This window comes from Perna viridis, chromosome 4 (assembly GCF_037379345.1).
Source record: "Perna viridis isolate PV_CMFRI_1.1 ecotype Kerala chromosome 4, ASM3737934v1, whole genome shotgun sequence".
NCBI classification, from domain to species: Eukaryota; Metazoa; Mollusca; class Bivalvia; order Mytilida; family Mytilidae; genus Perna; species Perna viridis.
In genome coordinates, this window is record NC_142448.1 from 7,633,478 (window position 1) to 7,651,207 (window position 17,730).

Sequence of the window (17,730 nt, forward strand, 5' to 3'; positions counted from 1 at the left end):
ATTCAGGTTGTTCTTAGCAATGTCTTACATTTTGATCAATATTGAGGTCATATTTTTGCTGGTGAAAATTTTATATCCTTTGTGGTAGAAACAAAGTCTTTTGGGAAAACACTGTTTTTATTTTTTGTGGTTCATTGTAAAGCTTCTCGTGAAGTAAGGCTTTTTGTTCTCTTGAAAATGTACTTGTATTGTCTGAGTAGTGAAATTTCAATTGCCTTTGTTGCCAAAAATGTTTTTTTGAAACCTTTTTTTCAGGATTTATATAGTGCAATGATAATTGGACCAAAGAAGACCCCTTATGAAGATGCTCCATTTTTCTTTGACATAGGACTACCCAATGATTACCCAAAGTCTCCACCCATGTTCCATTATATCTCATTTTGTACAGACAGACTTAATCCTAACTTGTATGATGATGGAAAAGTCTGTGTTAGTCTTCTTGGTACCTGGGAAGGCAAGGTAAAAACTAAATCCAATTTTTTATGATGACAGGAAAGTCTCTGTAATCAATCTGAGTACATGGACATATTGTGTGCTTTTAAGGTTTGATGTTAATAGAGGTATGTTTGGATATAACCAAACCTGGACAAAAAATTTACTTGGTTAGTTTTGTATGATTATTGCATAATATTTTACTTCAGTATGTTCCATATTGAGAACAGAAGATTTTTTTCATTTAAGTTTTAAGTGTTGATATATGGGATATGATGTTCATTAGGAAACTAAAATGTGTAAAAGCTACCAGATCAGGGGAAAAATGGATCTGGTAATATATTTTTATGAAATTCATTTGGTCAATGCTTGTAGTCAATATTCTGGATAATAAAACAAGTGTACACCTATCAGTCATGGTCTCACTTACTGGTACTACTTCCAGGTCAAATATTAACCCCTCTATGTAGCACACATGAACCTATATATGAATGATGATAAAAAATAATAAAATCAATGTCTAGACTGTGTACCTAAAAATCCTATTTGTCATTTACTACAAAAAATACATGTGTTTACATCTGTGAATTATTTGCCTCCATGCTATCAGCAGATAAGATAAAAATGGATTTTAAGTATCGTTTAATATTCAAGTAATTTTTGTGAAAAAAATTCTTGTTCTTTTTCTGGGGTATGTTTGGATTCAGCCATCTTTTGAACATTTCACATTAAGTTTTTGCACTGGACAATATTAAATTTTTACCAAATAACAAATGAAAACTACTGTGAAAGGACTTTAATTCATGGATACCAATTTTCTTGCATTAGGGAAGATACACTAATTGTGGATTCTTGAATTCACGGTTTTGAGTTTTTCAGTATACACATCAGTGGAAATCTCTTTTTCGTTTTGAACCAAATTTCGTGGTCTGGTTTACCCACAAAAACCATGAAAATTGGTACCCCACGAATAATAGTACTTTCACAATAATGCCTATCGAAGGACTCATTTTGGGTTCCTGTCAAAGTGTAATTTGATTGTAAAAATACTAATGTATAAATTATATTTGTTCTGTTTTAGGATACAGAAACATGGACTAGTAATTCTAATCTTTTACAAGTTCTAGTTTCTATACAAGGTAAGAAGACTATATATATTTTATTGAAATAATAGCATACATGTGCTTCCTCTTTTTGAAATGATCTATGGATAGCTCAAATGAGTTAGAAGTTTTTTTCATCTCAGGCATGTACGAACATACACACACAATTAAGGTATTGCAGACAGATGTATACACACACATACAAACACATGCACACACAATGAAAGTATTGCAGACAGATGGACACACACACACATACACACACAATTAATGTATTGCAGACAGATGCACACACACACACTCACATATACACACACAATAAAAGTATTGCCGACAGGTGGACACACACACACACATACATACACACTTAAGGTATTGCAGACCGATGGAAACAGACATACACACACAATTAAGGTATTGCAGACAGATGGAGACACACACATACACACCAGGGTAGGAAAATCCTTCAAATTCTAGCCTGCCCTGAATACAATTTTTCAATATATTTACTATATGGCTATATATTTTTTTTCTAAAATTAGCCAGCCTGCCAAAGAATAGCCAGTCTCGGGCTGGTGGCCAGGCTACTATTTCTAATTCTGATACACACACAATTAATGTATTGCAGACAGATGGACACACACACACACATACACACATAATTAAGTTATGGTATTGTAGACAGATGAACACATAGACACAAAGGAGGTAATGCCATTTCTAAATTACAGGTTCTCATCTTGAGGTGCGTGAGAAATCATCAAAAGACAATGACAACTATCATTCAAGTTTTTTACTATAAAAACACTTTCTCTGTGAAAATAAAAATGAAAACTAATAAAAAATACATTGTAAGTGTCTCTTGCTCATATTCACATTGCACTTAAAAAAAATGTTGAAGGTTTTATTGAGATCAAACATATAACATAAGAATATGGGATACACATACTACTATACTGACAGAGGAACAGACAGGAAAACTAGGGAGACAAAAATGTATACTTAGCCAATTGTTAATTTCTCTTTGTCCTTCCACTTTTTCTTATTTCAGCAATGAATGTTGATAAAAAAATTGATCTAAAGAAATTTTTTTTTCTTTTAACCACATGATTTAAGTAGAAAGGATGTTGCTATCAACAAACTGGTTCTACTAGTACTTTTTTCTAGTATCCCTAACTCTTCACACTGACAATACATTTCTAGTATCCTTCTCTCCACACTGACTATATATTTCTAGTATCCCTAACTCTCCACACTGACTATAAACATTTTTAGTATTCCTAACTCTCCACACTGACATTATATTTCAGTATCCCTACTCTTCACACTGACGATATATTTCTTTATCCTTAACTCTCCACACTGATAATATATTTCAGTATCCTTAACTCTCCACACTGACAATAATATTTCAGTATCCCTACTCTCCACACTAACAATATATTACAGTATTCCTACTCTCCCACAGACAATATATTTGAGTATCCCTACTCTCCACACTGACAATATATTACAGTATCCCTACTCTCCCACTGACAATAAATTTCAGTATCCCTACTCTCCTACTGACAATATATTACAGTATCCCTACTCTCCTCACTGACAATATATTACAGTATTCCTACTCTCCCACAGACAATATATTACAGTATCCCTATTCTCCACACTGACAGTATATTACAGTATCCTTACTCTCCCACTGACAATATATTTGAGTATCCCTACTCTCCACAATGACAATATATTACAGTATCCCTACTCTCCCACTGACAATATATTTCAGTATCCCTATTCTCCACACTGACATTATATATTTCAGGTTTGATTTTGGTTGATGAACCTTACTATAATGAGGCTGGTTATGAAAAGCACAGAGGCACCCAGCAGGGAGCAGAGAACAGTAAAATGTATAATGAGATGGCTATACTCAAACTAGTGGAGGTATTTTGTATATCCAATATGTGTAGGTCTTTTTCATTGATTTGGTTAATATCAGCTCATATGACTGCTGTTTTTACTATTATAATGCTAATAGTATGATGGTCATAGAAATTCTTCATAAAATTTATTCGAATAAATAATACTGAAAATCCACCTTTTTAACTTTTTCTGTCAACTGACAGCATGGAGGCAAATTACTCAGACATTTACCAAATGCTATAATACTGTATTTTAGCTGTTCTTTCAACCAGTTTTGGTTGGATTAGAACAAAACTGAAAAAGAAAGGAGATTTTTGTAAAAAAAAAAATTGATATCCTATGTTCGTTGATAACAAGCGTGACTTATCAGATTTGTGATGTTAAGGTTGGGCTTTTGAATTTCTTTTTGAAATTGATAAAACTTCAATTAAACATATCATGTTTGTAATTAGAAGTATTTACTGAAGTCTATTACATTTGATATTTGAAAAAAAGTTACTTCTTTTGTGTGTCGGTATTGACATTGTTTTTGTTTTTAAAAAAAGGTCAATACACAATAAGACAACAACACAATGTTTTATTTGTATAAAGTAATACTATAATGGTCTTCTGATTAGGTCAAATTATGAAATGCTACGTCACATTAAAGATTTCAGATGTCAGTTTATATTAAGAATAAAGACATGGCATTTGTGACAAATAAACAGAATAACCTTAAGAATACATTGGACTTTATCTGTTAAACAATAATTTAGATCTGTTTCAGTTAGTTTACTGATTTGAATGTAAATATATAATTCAGTATTTTTGAGATCCTAGTATTATAATTGGTAGATTAAAATTTATTTTCTAACATTACTTTGTTTATAATTGAATGATGTAACTTTTCCAGAGCCTTACCAATATGATAAGGAACATTCCTGCCAGTTTTAGGTCAGATTGTATACAGCATTTAATTAGATACGGTCCAAGGTATGTTTGTCTCACATGTAGTACATTTAATTAGATACAGTCCAAGGTATGTTTGTCTCACACGTAGTACATTTAATTAGATACGGTCCAAGGTATGTTTGTCTCACATGTAGTACACATAATTAGATACAGTCCAAGGTATGTTTGTCTCACATGTAATACATTTTTGTGTATTGCTAAATGGAAACCAATTTATACATAACTAAAAATCAATGGAGAATCCATTAAATTTGAGCTGTTATTTGCATAGTTAAAACATTTTGAATACAAGAATTTCATTTGTTGCTTTTTCTACGGTGATAAATGTGAACATTTCTCAGGGCCAACCAGTGAAAAGTTACAAATAATTCAATTAAATTTGAATGTCTTTAAAATGAAATGAATCTGAAAAGAATGATAGAAAAAAAAATTAAATTTACAATATCTTAAAAGTCCATTATTCCATAATCACTTATGATAAATGACTTGTTCCTGGAACTTCCTCATATTGAAGTTGATCCTTTGGTCTGTTGCTAGAGTCTCTAACTTCCTGGCAATAAAGTTTTACTATAGGCCCAGAGGTAAGTCCATAGGAAGTTAGAATTACTGCTGCATGTACATGATTGGCTTTTCCAGTAAACAGCTTCTTTACTTTTGCAAGATTTCATTTGATTTGTGGAAGTTTGTTATCATTTTAGCAAAATTCTGACAAAGGGTTCAAGTGAATGATAAGATCTATCTGTGATCAAATTTTCGTGTAAATTTGTTAAGTCATATTGGAGTTATTCCCAATTATTTGATAAGTCCTAACAAAGTTTTCTTTGAGTCAAAATTGTTGGACAACTTTTTGTTGGAAATATTGCCCTTGAAAAGCTAAAATTTAACCAGGTGAGTGATTCAGATTCCTAGGAGCCTTTTGTAGTATTGAAGTTTGTATCCTGTTTTATAGAATGATTCAGAGGTTTATACATTGGAGTACCAATCCAGATCCAGTAGTTCCAAGAGACAGTTCATCCGACTGTTATAGGACAATTAAGCTGTCAGCTGGTGCTTGTAAACAAGATTGTTCAAATACAACAGCTGAAGATGTAGGTCAGGGGTCAGCAGTTGATCAAGACAAATCAGTATTAACCAATCAGAATCTAGATAACCAAGCTACAACCAATGCTATGGCTGAAAATGATTCTGTTTTAGCAGATCAGATGTTTACTGTTGAATTCCCTCTGTTTCCTTTGTCTAGAGGATTCTGTATAACCATGAACAAGAAGTTATCAACCCTTAAATCAGAATTAGATGAAATGGTGGAAGCAAACAAGCTTTTATGATATTGATTAATCTATGCATGTCTTCTGGTAAAAATAATTTCTTGGTTTTCACTATTGGAGGCAGAAAGTTTGATCTAGAAGTTTTCTCAATGAAGGAAATATTATCTCTGAGGACATACTGGTATATAAAACACTTCATGTTTTCCATTAACTTAGGGTTATTTTTGTTCTGAAAAGAAAGTTTTCAGTTTAATATTTTGATGTTTCCCTGATTGCCTGAAACCCAAGAAATTATTTTTGTTGTCAGTGAAGTGTGTAAAAGTGCTGTTTATTTACATGTAATTTAGTGTTTCTATCAAAATGTTATAAAGTGCTAATTTTCATTAATCAGTGGAAAATGTTATGTCTTATTCCAATTAAATTGACCTTTAGTTTCAATTTTTGAATTTTCTATTTTGGGAGGGTGTAAAACAGAACAACTGTTATTACTTCTTTGTGACTGCTTGATTTAATATGTCATTCCAATTGTGTAAATGATGTTAATTGCAAGAAAGAAGAGTTAATGGACAAGATCTTAAATCATTCAACTAAGGGTTAAACATACAGTATTTCCTCTGGTTATCATTTATAGTAACATGTGGGTTGGAATTTCAATCAAGATATTTTGTGTTTCACAAATAAGATAGGTGACTACAGAATGACTTATTAAATGTGATCACCATATATGTGTAATTTCTTAAAAAAGAACTAGTTAAATATTGCTTTAGGTATGTCCATTCAAGTGTAACATTTATTAATAGTGTATCTAGTTAATAAGAATCAGACCTTTGACGAGAGTGCAAGATGAAGAGAATTCAAACAACCAAGGGTAGGGCCACACTTGAAATCACGTTCATTCGACCCTAGCTCCTGGCTTTGGGTAGGTTTGGAAAACATTTTTCCCCGAAGTTCATTCTGTTAAAATCATGATCAAAGAAGTGGAAAAATGTTCCTTTGAAAATAAAAAGAAATCTTGTCAGAGAATGGCAATAAAATTTTTTGCCAATTTTTATAAAGGGAAATTTGCAATGGAATTAAAAGATGATCACATACATGTACATGTTGTATTTGACCTATTTTTATTAAATATAGATATTCCTTCATTAATAAAAATTCCTTTTATTTTTTTTATAGGATTGTTATAAAAAATTTTATTTTGCTGCTTTTGAATATGATAAATTCTTATCTACTTAAGTAGCAGTCTTTATATATTATCAGACAAAAGGTGATTCATGCATGTCAAAAACCCACCAAATTCAGTTTTATTTCTTGTTCAGAAATAGTTACTGGTCTTAATTTTTTGTTTGGTTGTTGCACTTTTGAGATAAAAATTATATAGATTGAACATGAAATTGACACTTTGTAAGAGTTATTTTTCTTAATTTGGGTTCATTTAGTTGATTTTAGTATTAGTTAAATGTATGATTTTCTGAAAAGTGCAGATCTGAATGCAGAAATGATTATCATTATGTGAAAGTTGAGCATATATAGACTGAAAAAGCATTGTTTGGTGGGTTTTTCTACAACATGAATCACTGTAACATTGGCAGTGTCTGAATTTTATATGGACTGGTACTTAAATTAACTTGATTGGAATAAGACAATAAATATTTATCCAGTAAGGTTTTCATGCTATCAGGTACATGGTTACATCTAGTTCCTTATAGTTTTATGTGTGCAATATTTATATTTCCATGTGTCGATGCATGTACTAATTGGTGTTTTTTTCATTTAAATTAGGCAACTAAATTTATAGCTCCTTAGATTTATAAACCAACAGATAAGAATTAGAATTGTTTAATATATCAGTAATATTGCCTGTGGTGCATACAATTGTTTCTGACTGTTGTAGTTTATATGATTTATCTATTAGCTATGCATCCTTAGTTTTTTCTAAATTCTTATTCAAAGGTAACCATAGTTATTTTTGACATGATGGAATTTACCTTTTTTTCCTTTCTATAACTTCATAAAGGGGAATTTGAAATAATCAGAATGAAGAATGATTTAGTCCTGTTTCTACTATTAAAGATGAGTTCACATTTATGACCATTTTAAATCTGAATTACTTTGTTCACATGCAATGTTTTACAATAATTTCACCTCTAGATACACAAGTATATGAAAAAATATTTTTTTTAAATGTCCTGCCAACACCAAATTGAGAATATGTATTTATTAGTCAGTATCGTGTGTATGTGTTTATCATTGGTTAGTTGTCTTTCATATCTCAGGTTTGTGTAGAAGATTTTTTCCTATGTCTATTTATCATACAAATTTAGTATAATTTGGTCACTCAGACATACCTGCCTGGGGAAAGGTTTAGTGTGGGTGCTTTCTTCCTCGTCACATCATCACAATGTCCTCATTGTAATTATTATTTGTATTTTGGTTTATGCTTATGTGTCCTACATTTCACAGTTGATATTGACAAGGAAGTGGTCAAAACATCATCCTCTATCTTAATTTTCACTGTATGGTAAATAACTTAAAAGATTTTATTGTATGGTACAGACCATTTTCATCTGGATGGGGGAGGGGGAGGGCTGGGATTTTATCTTGAGTTGGAATATTTTTTTCATCTGCAGCCGGAGTTGAAATTTTTATTTCAAAATCTACATTATTAAGTTAAGCGGGGAACATTCAATCATGATATTTTTTTTTGTCCATGGTTAAGTAAAACAATTTTTTTGCCCAAATTTGGAATAACTTAATTTTAAATAAAAAACACCTGCCCTACCTCATTATAAAAATGGTCAGTGCCTACCTGAAGAATTCAATTTAACACTTACATTAAAATGTCTTAATTGGTTAACAGGGGCTGATCCAGAATTTTTAAAAGAGTGTTTCAATCCAGAACTTAATAATAATAAGGGGGTTTCAAAATAAAATCTCTTCATATTTGCCTTAATTTTGCACAAAATTTATAAATTTCAGTGGTTCAAACCTCCACAATCCTCCTCCTGGGTCCGCCATTCATCTATTAGTATTTTTTTATATAAAAAAAACTTTTGCAGTACTGCCTGATACAAAAATATTAGCTTGTTAATTCAATACAGTAGAGCCTGATACAAGAATATCAGCTTGTTAATACAGTGCTACCTAATACAACAATATTAGCTTGTTTATTCAATACAGTACTACCTAATACAACAATATTAGCTTGTTAATTCAATACAGTACTGCCTGATACGACAATATCAGCTTGTTAATTCAATACAGTAGAGTTTGATACAAGAATATCAGCTTGTTAATACAGTACTGCCTGATACAACAATATTAGCTTGTTTATTCAATACAGTACTACCTAATACAACAATATTAGCTTGTTAATTCAATACAGTACTGCCTGATACGACAGTATCAGCTTGTTAATTCAATACAGTAGAGTTTGATACAAGAATATCAGCTTGTTAATACAGTACTGCCTGATACAACAATATTAGCTAGTTTATTCAATACAGTACTACCTAATACAACAATATTAGCTTGTTAATACAGTACTACCTAATACAACACTATCAGCGTGTTAATACAGTACTGCCTGATGCTTGTTAATTCACTGTTTCTTCATGTTTTATTTTGCTTATTGTCAGATCTTATAGTTTTGTTCTGGTCATTTTATCTATGCAACATAAGTACTATATGAAATTAAAAAAAGCAGCCATTTTTTATGGTGTATCAATTTTATGCTTTTTAAGAAATTTGTGAAATACTAGTTAAAATAATTTTGGGTGTCAGATAGAGCAAAAAAAAAAAAAAAGACATCAAAATGAAACAAACAAATTAATTTTGAAACATATTAAAATGCAAATCAAAGATACAAACAACACTGAATTAAAACTGAAGTCAAAAATAATATTATTAGTTTCTTTTACAAAACAATTTGACATCAATGTAAAAGTAATACACGTCATTGCAAAATTAATGGACAAAATTTATAATTAACGCCAGATGGCGCAGGAAGCAGAGAATTAATACTAAATGGCATTGCTTTACTTATCTGTTATGTCACATACACAAGTTTGAGTAGGCATTCATGTCAATTGCATTATTTATAACATGCTGCTTTTACTAATGGCTTATTTCGTGAAGTAACCCAATACTTTTGATATGTAACACGCTGCTTATTGAAAGTAATGTGTTACTATCAAAAAGCAGTGTTACTTTTATGTTATACAGATAGTGCATTACTTTTAATAAGTAGCATGCATATTTTGCACTCAATAACGTTCAGTTTAAGCCAATCAGCTTGAATTTTACAACCTCAACCTAGTTAGATTTTCTCATATTTGCATACCTGTTATGAACTTGAAAATACTTCATCATCTTTTTGTTCCCCGCAACTTGTCGCAAGGGGACATGGAAATGCTGGTTGTCCGTTTTTTTCTGCACTTTTTTTATTGTAAGGCTTTGACCAAATAAGTTTGTTTTTGGTATATGGCCTTATTATGACAAGTCACAGATTAAGTTAGACTTTGGTTACGGTTGAATGATATTTACGGAAGTTATGGCCCTTGGATTTAGAAAATTTTAATGAATTTAGTTTTCATTTAGAAATGTATCTCTAAATTTTTAGATCATTTCTTTTTTCTTCAATGTGTAGTACTTGACACAACATGCATGTACAATTTGGCAGTAGTTTTAAGAGACAAGAAGAATCATGTCAATACATCACTTTAAGTCCAGATTACTTATTTCATTAGGGCCTATTCATACGGCCCTGTAGTAATCATCTTGTATTTAAGATGTGTACATGGTCCTTAAAGGTTTGATGAATCAGTTGTGTTATTTATATATATTGCATTTAATAAAAAAAATAAATGCAGATATGAATGAATACATAATGTATGAATGTTTTTGAGTTAATACAACTTCAGTAATGTTTATTACAATAATTTCATGGGTATTTTCAAGGAAAAATTCTTCGAGGATAGTAACGTGTTAATTCTTTCATTGCATCAATTATAAAAAGTAGCATGCTACTTGTTTGAAGAAACATGTTACATATCAAAAGGATCATGCTACTTTGTCAAAATAAGTCTTATTAAAAGAAGCATTATAAATTATAACACAATTATGATATGAACAGCCACACATAATTTTGTATGTGTTCATAAAGGTATCAGGAACGTAAAGCAGCATCATTTAGTGTTAATTATTGGCTTCATTGATTATGAATTTTGGCCATTAATATTGCCATGATGTGTTAATTTTGCATTGACATCTGTTTTTTTTTTTTCAATAGAAACAAATGATTTTATTTTTAATTTGATGTTGCTTGTATTTAGAGTAATTGATTGGTTTTCAATGTTTCTGAATTAATTGTTTTGTTTCATTTCAATGTCTTTTTTGCCTTATCTGCCACCCTTATCATACCGTTTTCATAACCCATTTTAATCTCTGTCAAAAATCTTTCTGTTGTAGACAGCTGAGGTGGTAATGTAAACCTAAAATGTTCAAAAGTGTTAGGTTATAATGTCAACATTCTCCTATGAGAGAAAGGGATTTCTTGATACAACTTTTTGTGCAAGATTCAAACTTATGAAAATTCATTCCTGTCTGCTGTAATACCATAGTGTGTCTACTTTGCTCATGTATTGGTGGTGACTTCCATTTGTTATTTGTTTTTTTTTCTTCAATAAACCAGCCTAAAGCTTAATAAATATCATTTATTTGTAGACAGTTGTTGAAAAAAAAAACAATTTTCTCCATCCAACCAAAAAAAAAAAAATTCAAATCAAATAAATGGCTTTGCTGGGCCCTGCTTCATAAAATTATACCTCCTATCACCTTATCTCTCCGTCCATCTGAAACACTTTTTTTTCAGATTTCTCAGCTTCTGCAGGAGAGAGTGCTTAGATATTTGGTATATTGCCTTCTCATGGTGACTTGTGTCAGATTTGTCGTTAAGCTTCTTCCTGTTAACCATCAACTTGTAGCGTTTAGGTGCTGCGTAATGGAAATTTACATAACAGATTTCTCAGATGCTAAGATATTTTGCATAATGACTGTCTCCCTTTCTATGTTCCTTCCTACTTTCTGTTACTGTAAGACTTCAACATCTTAGTTGATGCATAATGGAAATTTTCATTACAAATTTCACAGCTTTTATAGGAGGGAAATGCTTAGATATTTTTTGTATTGCTTAGTTATTTTTCTACGACCACAAAATTATATTGCAGAAGTATAATGTTATGGCACAGTCTTCGTCATCTGGAAACACTTCGTTTCCAAGCGATAATTTATGTTGTGGTGGACCAATTGTTTTGAAATTTTGATATGATTTTATTTACCACTAAAGGAAAGTTCTTATCATATCTCCTCCCACTTTGGTGGGGAGACGTATTGTTTTTGGCTTGTCCATGTGTCTGTCACAAAGTTTGTCACTGTAACTCCTCTCAAACTACTTAACCTAATTTAAGAAACTTGATATGTTGCAAAAACATCGTTTCCTAGGTAACCTATTAAATTACTTTGTTAGCGCAACTCTGAAACTATTGAACCAAAAATGCTCAGAACACTTTGCAGGATGGGGAGAAAACAAAAACAAATTATAATTCAATTTGTACTGAATGGCCCCTATCGATTTAAAAAAAGGGCCAAAAGGGTAAAAACAGATGTTTATTAAAAACTATGTAAAATGTTTGGTTTTTTTTTCTTTCCTGAATTTAATTATTCTGTTTTTTTATTGTTTCTTATTTAAATTTTTGTAAACTAATGTATCAACAGATTTTATGTGTTGTGGACCTTTTTCAAGTTATATGGGGTGAAAGTTGGGAAGGTCTAAAGATTTGAACTTTTTATGCCCCTGCAACATTCAGTTAGGGCATATTGTTTTACACCTGTCTGTCTGTCCATCCTGTTCAGGGTATATAGTTATTCCGCTTAACTCCTCTTACAGTATAGAGGTAGGAAGTTGACACTTTGCCGAATGATTATATATGGATTGAAGATGTGCATATTGTCAGGGTATTGATTTCTATCAATATTTGACAGTTTGATGGATAGTTGGACTTCGTCATTTTGTCACCATTTTGAGCGAATAGAGTATATATCGATTTGGAATAACTCCTCCTACAGTATGTAAGATTGGTAGTTGATAATTTTTGATAATCATGAAGGTTATAAACAATTAGTGGAAGATCCTACACACTAGAGTGGATCAACAATAAATTTAGTGTTTGTTCCTGTAGACCAATGCTCTCAAATCAGGACTTCTTCAAATTCTTTCTCTGATCATGAAATTGTTGCCATTGTAAAGAATTAACACTGGTAAATATAAATTGACTTTTATATATGTCAGAAAATACATACAGGGCATCAAATGTGTCTCTCAGACACAACAATCTTCTCATAAATGAATTTTGACAACCAAACAACCAAATATCAACTTTTTAAAAAGTCGCTAATATTGTTTGCACTTCTTGCTTTCGTAATTTTAGTACTTTACATTTGCATATGAATTGCATAATTATATATTACAACACCACCTTATGCTGCTGGTCGGTGTCATAAAACTGCAAATTCTAACTTTATACGAGATCAAAATGTACCACTTATATATCATACACATGTGTTCTACATTAATTAGCGACTTTGAAGACTTCAGTCTTTGAATTATTTTTGGTCTGATTCCAAAAATGTTTTTTTTTATTTACTTCCTCTTAAAAATCCCAGTCTGCTTGAAATGACTTGTGATTTTTAATCTGTGCATAGATATGGCTGTCTATACTAAAAACGGAACATAAGGGTTGGATGACAGTTTTTTGAAAATAATTCAAAAACTGTTGCCTTTAGCAAAATTCTGGTTCTGGTCATAACAATGCTATTAAAACCATTTCCTACATATGACAATTCAATTAAATTTAACTTAGCCTGTCTCATTCCTCAAGTTTTCCAAATAAGCAAATGGTAAACCAGGTGAGCGATTCATGCTTTCTTGATTTTGAAAATTTTTAATTTAAAATTTTGTGTAATATTGTTCAAACCATTTGATGTATCCATAATAAATTTTGTTAAAGTTGTTATGTTTAAGTGTGTCAAAAACTAATGTGTCCACACTTGCCCCAACTGTTCAGGGTTTGACCACTGCAGTCATATCATGCTGCCCTCCACGAAGCTTTTTATTTGGTGTGCAAAAAGAAATTTTTTATAACACTAAATATTTCTAGCATAATGACTACTGTGTCTCCTTTTCCAGTTTTGACAGAAATGGTTGAGTGGATCCTGTGGAGGTATTCATAGCATGAATAGAGTGCAAAATTTTGTTTCCCAGAATTTCCATGTTTATATCAAATCCACAAACATTGTCTAAAATAATAGTCAAAACACAGAATACAATCACAACATTTCAGGAAGGCACAGAAAATAATCAAATTAAAAAAAAAAATCCATAACAGTTTATTACAAAAAAAAACAACACCATAGAAATAACCTGTAACTAACAGATGTGAGTACTGTCATGTCAATAGTTCAATATATTATAATCTTTATTCTTCATGTACTGAGAATATGTACATGAAATAGTAATTTCATTTTGCATATTAAACTCACTTACTGAAAAAGAAATCCCTTGCTAAACACTATGTTTATTTATCATTCTGCATCATAAATCCTTCTTATCTCCAGGGAAAACTACTACCCACATATACAACTACAACCTGTGACCCAAAACTACACAATCATCACTATAAACAAAATTGGTATTACAAGTAATAGCAAAGCTACTTCAATTCAGAATTGTTCTTGACATGAAAAATAATAAATGTGCTTGGTCAGGTCTTCTTGTTGCCTGCTGTTCTTTTGACATATATAAAAGGGTTTTTAAGAGGTAACAACTAATATTAAATGTCTACAAATCAATTGATAAAAAACAGTACTATATTTTTTAAATGGTACTTTAAAATCTGTTATTAACTTTCAAACCAAAGTCCAGAATATTTATTTTTATAAGTTTGAATGTTGTTTATATTTTTACAACAACATGAGACACAACCCAGCATCAATAAATGCTTCTCCTTTTGTCATGCTTTTAAACATCTTCATTGAATTATTTTAATAACTATATTGAATATAACATAAGTAGCACATATTGCAGTGGTAGGTATAATCCCACTCTGCTCAGGACGTTGATATCAAGACCATAACTATCCAATGTATGCCCTATCTATATACAGATATTTGGTATATAAAATTGGTAGATTCTCATCTAACCTTCACAAAAAATATGGGGTGGGTGGGAGGATTTTATTTTTCGTTTTTTACTTGTTACCAGATATTTGCTAGGCTAATTTTAGCTATTGGAAGTATAGATATGTTCTAAATCCATAGCCACATCAGTTTCAGAAATAAATCACAGTTTTAGTCACCAAGAAAAGAAAGATTTGGGTCTTTTAAAATCTCAATACTAGAAACTGAGGTGAAAAAAATCCTGATTTTGAAATTCCCACCCCATTTTTTTTTATGACCGCAAAAAATTTGCAGTCGTAAATTGATATGGCGATGTTATCATTGTTAGTGTCATCATCGACAATAGACACTTGGTTTTTGTGTGATGACTAGTTGTGGTAGATCAATTGTTACGAAATTTTATATGATTTTACTAACCATTAAAGGAAGGTCCCTGTTTAATTTGAGTTTGTGGTCCCTACCATTGTTGATTGAGGTAAAAATATGTGTTTTAATAAAACCATGTAGAATGTTTTTCTTCCAATTTTGATTTTTTCTTTGTAATCATGTTCCTCATTCAATTCTTGTAAACAAATGTATCTGCAGATTCAATGTGTTTCAGACTGTTTTGAAGTTATAAGGGGTCAAAGGAAAAAATATGTACTTTTTTATTTTTGGTCTGATTTCAAATTTTTTTTAATTGGATACCTCATGAAAATTCTGCCAGAATTTACCATTCAGATTGAGATATCACTTCAGTATTTGAGTTATAAGGAGTCAAATGGGCCACACAAAAAAACTTTTTTTTCGTCTGATTTTGAAAATTTGTATTTGAATTTCAAATTTTGTGCACTAAAGTGTCCATTTTACCATTGCGTTTGTATCATGCTGCCTTCAGGGAGACTTTTATTTTTATTTTTGTCAAATTTTTAGGGATGGGAGGGGATGAGAAACTACTAATTAATTTTATTTGGCCTAGCATAATTGGAATTACAGTGAACACTGAACTCACAAATACCCAGTGCACACCTATGAGCTTTATACACAATATTTGTTCAATATTTTGACGATACAATAATCTGACAGACAAACAGAACTGCATCCTGATCACTCTAAGCTGCCAACTTTAAAGCGAAGAGTTTATAACTAATTCACAAAATTTCATACATGTTAACCCCTCAACACACCACAAAATCAATGGAAAATTTAGAATCTCCCACATAACATGTAAGATTTAAGGGAGGTTTTTACCAGAAATAAAAATTGCTATATTTTTTTGTGAAATAATTGAATTTTTACATAAAAAATTTGCTTTTACATAAAAAATCTCCCACACATGAGAGTGTCACTTAGGGAGAATCTCCCACATGAACTGTTCCAAAGGTTAACTAGTATGAAAAATGGCATGCAAGTGTATAACATTATTTAGTGTTTATCAAAGAGTCTATAACACTTTACATATATGGTGGTAGGTTTTGATATTAAAAGAACCCTAATTATATATTAGACTATATTAGATATTTAACTTATCATTATGTACTGAATAATGTCAATCAGATTTATATTAAGATAGCTTTATATACATAACATTTTAGATCAACGATCAACATAAGATCATAATAAGTGAACAAAAATTGTTCACAGTAAAACACTGAAGATAATAATTACAAAAACTATTGTTACAATAAAAAGAACAGGACAGGTCTATATACTGTCAACAACAGTCTTGTGTTGAAGTAGATATGCAGTTGAATGGACCAAGAAAGTAATATTGACTGCAGCCTTCTGCTTTCCTTGATCATACTCTATATGACTACAACTGTACATCTTCAATGATATAAAATAATATCAATGTGAGAAAAGTGTTGTGATTATAACATAGGACATTCATGAGAAAAAATACTATTTATCTTATTTATTTCACAGGGAATATATGATAATGTTCAGCCATTGATATCAAATAAAAGTGTTATTAAATAGGTAATGTCAACTGGTCTAGCATCAATTACTCTCTTGTTATGTATAAACATGATTAAAAATTGAAAAGCAAAAACCAAAATTTACAAAAAATCATTTTCAGATAATCAAAATAGAACATCTGTATTCACTCCCTCTACATAGAACTAACACATATATCATTTTTTATTGATCATAATCTTGAGATACAGTAAACCTGTGTAGTAACATATAATATTACAGGTTGCCTTATGACCTCAAAATACATTCACACGAAAATTATTCAAACTATGCATTGATTTCAGTATAAAATGCATACAATATCAACAAGATAAAATTGCTTATTAAGTAAAGTGAACTTACACAAACTCTAGATGCTTGGCATCCTTGAAAATTTACAACATAGTACTTATAATGAAATACTGAGTCACAATAGACCAATTATCAGTTTTAATGCATGGAGAAGAGCTGTTAGCAGTTATATTGGTCTCCTAGTGCGTGCTTGAAAAGTGGCAGTTTGCCAAGATATATCACACCCTTTTCATGTCATTTATACTGATCTAACAAATATTGCACAGAAGGATCCCTTCCTCTAAACTGTCGGAAAACTTCAGCTGCTGATACACTTCCTCCAAGGGAAAGATAAGTATCTCGAAATCTGTAAAGATTTGCAATAATATACAGTAACCCAAACTTAATTCTTGCTCTGTTTTATTTAAAATCATATAACTTCTGGTTTGTATGAAATGAACTTTACTTAGTGTCTCTGTCAAATTCTCAGTTTTAAAACAGTTTAGCTGTGCTCTTTATATCAAGATTTACCAGTTCATCTTTTTAACACTATAATATGAGATCAAGTTTTCAAAACATTCTAAAATGGGACAGGATGGACA

The 17,730-nt window shown here is 30.9% G+C and overlaps 2 protein-coding genes across 2 annotated transcripts in view; one reads left to right on the forward strand and one right to left on the reverse strand.

The window, feature by feature from the left end:
- LOC148618704 ((E3-independent) E2 ubiquitin-conjugating enzyme UBE2O-like) overlaps nucleotides 1–9,529 on the forward strand; it is a 46,185-nt gene extending 36,656 nt beyond the window's left edge. Inside the window, exons 14-18 of the mRNA XM_088577864.1 lie at nucleotides 256–459; nucleotides 1,514–1,571; nucleotides 3,355–3,476; nucleotides 4,348–4,427; nucleotides 5,356–9,529. Of these exons, the coding sequence (XP_088433990.1) occupies nucleotides 256–459; nucleotides 1,514–1,571; nucleotides 3,355–3,476; nucleotides 4,348–4,427; nucleotides 5,356–5,731 (840 nt within the window). The 3' untranslated portion in view covers nucleotides 5,732–9,529. The remainder of the gene's footprint in view (nucleotides 1–255; nucleotides 460–1,513; nucleotides 1,572–3,354; nucleotides 3,477–4,347; nucleotides 4,428–5,355) is intronic.
- Nucleotides 9,530–14,089: 4,560 nt separating this feature from the next.
- The window catches only part of LOC148618705 (uncharacterized), a 55,579-nt gene continuing 51,938 nt past the window's right edge, over nucleotides 14,090–17,730 (reverse strand). The window contains exon 18 of the mRNA XM_088577865.1: nucleotides 14,090–17,495. Within this exon, the coding sequence (XP_088433991.1) occupies nucleotides 17,384–17,495 (112 nt within the window). The 3' untranslated portion in view covers nucleotides 14,090–17,383. The remainder of the gene's footprint in view (nucleotides 17,496–17,730) is intronic.